Source organism: Nanorana parkeri, unplaced genomic scaffold (assembly GCF_000935625.1).
Source record: "Nanorana parkeri isolate BGI_ZX_2015 unplaced genomic scaffold, ASM93562v1 scaffold983, whole genome shotgun sequence".
NCBI lineage: Eukaryota > Metazoa > Chordata > Amphibia > Anura > Dicroglossidae > Nanorana > Nanorana parkeri.
The window spans coordinates 247031-255470 of NW_017307251.1; the positions used below are offsets into that span (position 1 = coordinate 247031).

An 8440-nucleotide genomic window follows, 5' to 3' on the forward strand; every position below is an offset into this window, starting at 1 on the left:
GAACAGCTGTTCTAGGACTAAACACCTGGACAGGGAGCCGCAGCTGAGGGATGAAAGAGCCACATGCGGCTCCGGAGCCGCAGGTTGCTGACCCCTGCCCTAGACAAAGTTCACAGATAGCTATGCGGCACTAATATGCAGACATTGCCAGGACAAATGAAGACTGGCCCAGCTGACTGTAAATGAACAGCGGATCCACAGCGATTGGATTGATATAAGTATGCATAAAAGGGCAAAAAGTTAACTTTTTTATAGGTTGGACTTGATGGACATGTGTCTTTATTCAACCTCAAATACTATGTAACTATGTAACTTTGCTTTAAAGTGATTTTTCATTCAATGAATTCAATTCAATTTCTAGGCTAATATATAGACAAAAAAGGTTGAGTTACCAAGAATACTAACAATACAAGACTATAATTGTGTGTCATTTTATGAGAAAATGTATTAAAATTAGAATATTTTATATCATTCTTCCTGCCAGTATCGATTTTCTTGTGTTCAGCTCAGGTTTAAAAAGTAGAATATACAATTTTGGAAAAAATATACAGACTAATATTCCAGCACTAGAGGTCAGTATAGCGAATATCTCCACTGCTACTGTATACTTTCCTCTGGTACTCAGATAAGCTGGGATCATGGCAATCCAGACACTGCAGAAGACCAGCATGCTGAAGGTGATGTACTTGGCCTCATTAAAACTGTCCGGTAATGTCCTCACCATGAATGCCAGAACAAAGCTCACTGCTGCCAGGAGCCCCATATACCCCAACATAGAGTAGAACCCGATAGTTGACCCTTCATTACATTGAATGATGATCTTCCCAGGATAAGAGTGCCTGTCATACTCTTGAGATGGTGGAGAGATGGACAACCAGAAAACACCATTCATAACCTGAATTAATGAGCAGAACAATAGGACTGTATTGGGAAGTTTGACTCCCACCCATTTCCTATAGGAGCTTCCAGGTCTGGTGGCTTTAAAAGCAATAAAAACCATGATGGTTTTGGCTAGGATAGAAGACAATGAGACTGTGAAGACAATTCCAAAGAAGACTTGTTGCAGCACACAAGTTATATCCACTGGATGACCAAGGAACAGGAAAACAGAAAGGAAACTCAGCATGAGAGAGAAGAGAAGAATGAAGCTGAGGTTCCTGTTATTGGCTATGACTATGGGAGTGCTCCGAAACCCCAAAAATATTCCAAGTATACAGAGAGATGTAGCAGAAAATATGACTGAAGATGCAGAAAAAAAAGCAACCATTAAGTCCTTCTCATATGACAAATACTCATAAAGTTTGTCAACACAAATATTTCTAGCCTCATTAGGCCACTTATCTTCAGGACACATCTGGCAGATTTCACTATCTGTAGAAGAAAAATATATTGAGAAATGTGCATAGTGTACAATGAATGCTGACACCAACCTGAGTTTATTGGAGCTTAGAAGCCAAGACCTGGTTTACCAATGTTGGTATGCATCAGTTAACTTGACAATACCTCTATGATTCATCTCTGCAATTGTCAGTGGGCATATAAACTCGAAACACAAACATTCTGTATGTGTGTAGCCCCTGCGACTCATTGGAGTGGGGCAGCCAATAGAGGAACATCTTGATTGTCTATGCCTCACCAGCCAATTACTGGGAATTTTACGGCCAGTGGCAGTCCATAAATACTCGGGGTATTGCCATGTGCTCCATTCCAGGATGCTCAGAAATGGAAATGCTGTCTAGGCCTCAAGCCTGGAGGAAACCACATGTGGAGCCTGAAGGAGTCTGGAACTGATTGAGGAAGAGAGCAAGAAAAGGCTTAAGAGTACTGCCAGGTGCAGAAATGGACCTCAGGAACAAGTCTGGTGTCTCTCCTATGGAAGATGCCTATCCCTATTCAGCTGTTGCTCTATTGCCCAGTGTTTACACCAGCTCAGTCCGTTCCAGACCAGAACTGAAAAATACTGCATGTCTCATTTTGTCGGGTCTGGAATGCACTGGAACTGCGGGCAGGTTCACTCCATTTTCTGGACCAGATCTGATCCAGAAAATGGTGTGAACCTGCCCTAAATCAGCACATCTTAGAGTGATAAAATGCTTCACATGTTAAAGGGGGACTAGAGCTCCCCCAAATGGCTGCATAGAAGACTATATAACATTGACCAGTTAAGAAGACATTGTCACATCTCTGCAAATAACAAGGCCAGTTCCCTACAAGAGAGGATGTAGGATACTACCCTCTCTAGTGACCAATTATGCCTAGTGTCCCTCTATTCAAGCACTGCAGCCTCCTTCAGCCTCTTGAAAGTTGAACACTTTCAGGAATGTCACATAGATAAGTCTCTCAGCACTCACTACTGTTTCATCCTCAAAACCCCTATGTTCTACAGGATCCAACAGTAACATAGGGATTGGAGAGATATATCAGAATGCAGTTGGGAAAAAGGCATCCAACATTTCTAAATAGTGTCCAGTGCCTAGGAGACTGATAGAGGCTGTAGTGCTGGAACAGAGGGAACATAGGGGAGGTATGAGTCATGGGCCACCAGGCATGTGCATATACTACCTCTTCTCCTGAAAGGAACTGGCCTACATGACATGCCAAGGTCTCCTTAATCCATTTGCACTGTACACATATGCCATGCTGTCACATATGTGTCGCTGTTCAGTATCAGGAGCATGCTCAATCATGCACCTACAGCATGGTAAAAAATTATGTCACTGACTGCTCCCAGTCATGGAGTACAATAGAAAGCTGGTAGGGCAAGTCACAGATCATGTGATCATGTGATAGCCAATCCCATAACTGAGAAGCTCATGCAACACTTCAGGCTCAGGTTTATTTTGCCTTCAGCTTTAAGTGTTTACTGATTTAGGATGTACCTAACATGTTCTAGAGTCCATTCATGCTTAGTCCATGAACACAGGTGCAGCTGCTGGGACTTGCCATTGAAATAATATTTATTAATTTTGACATCCACAAAACATTAATTGCAAGTAATTATTATAGATAATGTGTTTTAAAACACAGAGAATAAATAACCATCTGTGAGTGTTTGGTAAATATCACATTTGTGGCATTATAAATATGCCCATGAAACAATTTAAATGCATTAATTGAATTTGTCAATAACCTCTCCATGCTTTGTACCATAAATAATATATTTGTGTCAATATAACAGGGGGAAGCTGCAGAATAAATTAGCAATTCATATCTATAGCAACACTTTCAGAGCTATTCACAAAAGAGTGAAGAGTTTGGAGGAGGCAGGAGAAGAGAAGAATCTAGGACAACATAGCTGATTTGGAAAAATTCTCCAATTCAGCTCACTTTCCAGTTCAGCTATTTTGACCTAGACTGTTCACTTCTCCTGCCTTCTCCAAACTCTTCACCCTTTTGTGACTAGCCCTTCTAACTTTAAAATTATCACTGGTCATACTAGAAGAAAAGAAAATGTCTTATTTATTTTAAATATTTGAAACTCTAATACATCCCCTTTAAGGTTTAAAGAAACATTAAAATTACCAGAATGTGTTGATATTTCTCCCTCTGAACATGGAGCACAGTCATAACAACATACGTGATACCCTTCCCTTAGAGCTTTTCTAAACCCTGGAAGACATTCTGCAGAACATCGTCCTCTTGGGGCCTAAGATAAAAAAGAATATAAATCATTACAACTAATAAAATACTATTAAAATTTAAATGGACTTATGGAAACATAAACACTTAGTAGGTATGGGTTTCCCTAAGTGGTTTCACCCCTCTTCCTATCTACCCTGGCTCGCAATAGAACGTGATCTCATACCCAACAATGACCTCACTTCCTGGCTTATTGCATATACGTTGAAGAAAAAACTGAAGCCACCTGATTACCCAACTATTATTTCTGCCATGTGGGTTTGGTTTTCCTTGACTCATAATGCATCTTCCACAGCTTCTTCATTAAAAATCCCTATACCTCTTCGCTCCTTTGAATTACTTATTCCTTATTTGGACACAGCTACATGGCGTTCCAGGCGCTTTATTTATTTACCTCCTCCTGATTGTTTAGACTCTTATTTTGATGAATACAAATATCTCCAGATCTCCCACCTCCTCAGTTCCCTTCAGTTTAAGCCAGCTTTGATTTCAAATCAGGCATGGGAATTTTTACAATGAAATATAATGGAAAAAGGGGGGCATGTCCAAATGTTATTATACTTTACAAGACAAAAATATATTTACTAAACTAACTCATATGTGGCAAATGGGAGGCAGAGTTTTCTATTAGACATGTGCAATTCATTCCGGAATGATTTGTTATTCGGAGGAATTTTCGGAAATTCGTACATTCAGATGCAAAATAATTTCCGAATGACAGATATAACGAATGGAAACAAATATGAATTTCCAATAACTAAAATTTCGGATGCATCTGAATTTCTTTCCCAAATTAACGGGTCTATTCACTAAGCTAGGCAGCCGAGTGAATGACCGACCTGAAGTGAAGTGAGCCGAACACTGGCAATAGCCAATAGTAAACTAGCATTGTACCCGCCCTCTGCTGATGGACCTGATAGAGAACTGTAATAGATGGCGGGTACAATGCTAGTTTACTATTGGCTATTGCAATTTGCAAAAGCCAATAGGAATCTAGCAATGCATTCCTATGGGCAATTTTTTTTTTTTCTATTCTGACACGGCTCCGAAACAGCAGTGTTTCTCTCCTTGGCGACCGGGAGCGGTAGACTCCTGGAGCGCCACGGAGAGTTTGCTGTTTGGAGATCAGTGTCCTGGTTAGCAGGTAACCAGGGACGCTGATCTCTCTGCAAGTGGCCGGAGCCAGCCGTAAGATCAGGGCTGGCTCTGCCCAGCTGTCAGAAGCAGGCTGTCGGCCAGCCGATGGCCGGCCGCTCGGCCAGCTTCGGCTTTCCGCTCGGCATGTTTTACTGTGCATTCAATTTGAAAAAAAAAAATCCGGATTTTCGTTATCGGTAACTTGTATGCATTTTCATTAGGAATACATTTTTGTTGCAGTAAAGTGACATAAGACAAAAGGAAAAACAAGTACTTTTTTTTACAGTCTGCAGAAGAAAAAAAAAGTGTGAGGTCCCCTCCAAATGATACCAGACCCTTTAGCTATGGTAGGAATGTTACGAGGGACCCCCCAGTTAAAAAAAAAAAGTGCACGGGGTTCCCCCCAAAAGTCATACCAGGCCCTTTGGTCCGGTAGGAATGTTAAGGGGTAACCCCACCCCCAAAAATGGAGAACAAAACATATGGTCCCCCTAAAATTCCTACCAGACCCTTGATCAAAACACCAGCCCAGCAGGGCAGGAAAAGGGGGGCGGTTGAGCACCATATCGATTGAGCACCATCCCTGCACCACACCAGGCCCATGCCATCTGCATTTGCAGGGTGTCCCCATGCTGATGGGGACAAGTGCCTCTTATCCACAACCCTTAATCGGTGATTGTGGGGGTCTGTGAGCAGAGGGGCGTATTTGCATTGGGGTACCCCTTTAAGTAAGTGGGCACCCAGATGCCACCCCCGTGTTTGAATGAGTATGGGGTACCTGTACCCCTACTCATTTACTAAAGGGTTAAAAGTAAATGAACACATCGCACATTTTTTTTTTTAAGCAAGTATGTCTTTATTGATTTTGAATCACATAAGAAACATGGCATTGGATGCATTACGAACAGTAAGGTTTGTTAGAAAGGCAAGTACAAGCTATGGTACAAGCCATGGACATGCAAGTAATGCATTGGAATCATTATAACAGATAATAACATAACATATAGCATGGAATAATAATACAATCTCTAATTCTGTATGCATTGAACAGTAATAAAGTCGTGGAAGTAGGATGGGGAAGGGAGATGGGGTGATGGGGGAAGGAAATAGGACAACCCCCAATTTGTTGTCTATACCAGGCCTTCTTAATCTTTCTACACTCGTGACCCCTTTTTGGCCGAGGAAATTGTTAAGGGACCCCAGCGTCGGACGATGTCTCTCCCCTCTTTACCCCCAACGTTGGTCGGTGTCTCCTCTTTCCCCTAACGTCGGTCGGTGTCTCCTCTTTCCCCAACGTCGGTTGGTGTCTCCTCTTTCCCCCAACGTCGGTCGGTGTCTCCTCTTTCCCCCAACACCATTTCTGATGACATCTGGGGGTTGCAGGAGAGGCTGTGGCAGAAGGGGAAGGAGGAGAGGAGGGAAGGAGAGGAGAAGGGGGGAAAAGAGAAATTAGTGGTTAGATAGTAGTAACTGTTAGATACTCTGACAACTCGTATAAAAGAGATTCCTAATAATGGGTTATTAATGTATGAGATGCACTGCAAGGGGGACATTCTAGCGGAGGGGACTTCACTTGGTTGTGGGTCGCACAATTTTGAAAAAGTCCTTTCATTGGAAAAAAACACAGTTTTTACCTTCTCCCCCCACAGCTTTTGCACATGTCTAAAAGAAAGCCCTGCCTCCCATTTGCACATATAACACAGGAGGTGTTATTTTTGTCCCTAGTCATCCATAGTCATCACCTCTCTGCTGGATTCCATGACAAAGTTTTATATTGATACACAGAATGATCCATTGCACGTTAAGTGAAACGTTCTAAAAATAAGGAAACCTGTAGCAGCAGAAATATGTTAGCTGCCACTGCTGATCCCCTTCCGAAAGTGCTAGTTATTTTTTTTGTCTTTGACCTCAACACTTTCCTGATAGCCAACCCCCAAAAAATTATCTACATTGTGAATATCAGATCTCCTGACTTATATTTTTTTAAGTTAATCATTCTGGAAGCGATAGATCCTTTAGATGGACATGAAATCCAGTGACCTGCAGATTTAGAAAGGAGCAACAATGATAGCCAACAATGACAGCCTACGTATTCTCAAAGTATTGGTTTCCTTTAATTTCTGTCACCTGATCACGTTTCCATGATATCAGCTGTGGTGTGAGAGTAAGTTGCTGATTTTCTGGAAGAGATCCATCAAAGAGGCCCACACGTCTCCAATGTGTGACATTTTTGTCTTCAACTTGTGTTATCCAATTTATAATTTCCAGTGGGCTTGGCAGATCTCCCTTTTCTTTAAAATATATTTCCTTGTTATGTGGATCCATGTAGCGTACTGAGTGTACATAGCGGGATATCTTAAAAACACACAACTATTAAATAAATCAAGAATACTATACATGTAGTACTTATGCATATAAAACATACCTACATACAGTATTTGACAACCATTACTTAATGCTTCCAAATTCATTATTACCCAAAGTAATACATTTGTTTGATACCCATCAAAATCCAATGGAAATCCTTCACTTTACCATTCCCATGCCTGGGACCCTAAAATACCTGGTTCTTCTGGACATTGACCATGCCTGTTTTATTTCTCCTTCCTTCCATGATGTAGTGTTCAGTGTCTGAACAGACAGTCAGCAAGCCTGATCTCTGCCATTTAGATGTAAGAAAAACCAGGAGGCAACATTTTACTCTTAAATCTAGAGCCCCTGGGTTTATTTAAAAAATACTCATCATTACTCACGAATAATTTCTTATGGCGGACCCTGATGACCACCCCTTTCTATTTACTTTTCTGCTCCCCTGCTGGGTGATTCAGTGGTTCAGGATATGGGGCCTGCTCTGGGATTCTTGGGCTTACTGTTTTTCTCTCTCCTTTAATTGTATTTTCTTCTCCTCTACTTTCTATTTCCTTTTTTCTGTTCTAGGAGACCTTTCAAAGGCTCTCCTCTTCAGAGTTTTGATCCTCATTTCTTAATCAAGATGTAAAATGCCTGATGTGACCATTTGATTGCCAATTTCACAGATGGATTTTATATATCTTGGTCAATGACTGGATTTTCATGTATATTATTGTTATAAGTAACTATTAATTATTTAATAAATAATAAAAGAAATCTATGTATACATTATGCTGTAAATGTATATAATATATCTCTAGACATTTACACCATTGGGATTTGTGTGGTCTCTCCTATTTTCATAAGAAATGATATATGTGTGGTCAGCTTGGTAATTAGCAATACAAAAAAGCAAAACAAAGGGATTTTATGAACATAATAGGCTAAGAACAGCAAAGTGGCATGTGCTAGTATCTTCCACTTTGTTCAGTGCAGGGATCCTTTCCAGAGTTGAGTAGAAGAAAGAGTATTGGAAGAACTTGAATCCCCAGGAGAGCTTATACATCTCATCTATATTCACTTTTGGGGTAAGTGGAACTGTTTAGTCCTTTGTTCCCTTCTTTTTTTGTGTTATGTATTTTTTGTCTTTAGTCTGTATCATTGGGATGTGAGTAAGAGTCACTCGCCTTTTGGGTTGGAAACTGACCCTGAGTTTAGGACGGGCAGGCATACTGTATGGAAGTGTATAGGTTATGTCTTGAGGATATTATATATTTTTCTCCTTAACTCGAGGCTAAAGTCTTTAGTAACTGTT

The 8440-nt window shown here is 40.8% G+C and overlaps 1 protein-coding gene across 1 annotated transcript in view; it reads right to left on the reverse strand.

Moving 5' to 3' along the window:
* Window positions 1-679: 679 nt before the first annotated feature.
* The window catches only part of LOC108795578 (vomeronasal type-2 receptor 26-like), a gene marked incomplete at its 3' end in the record, with an annotated part of 10893 nt that continues 3132 nt past the window's right edge, over window positions 680-8440 (reverse strand). The window contains exon 2 of the mRNA XM_018566854.1: window positions 680-1371. Coding sequence (XP_018422356.1) covers window positions 680-1371 — 692 coding nt within the window. The remainder of the gene's footprint in view (window positions 1372-8440) is intronic.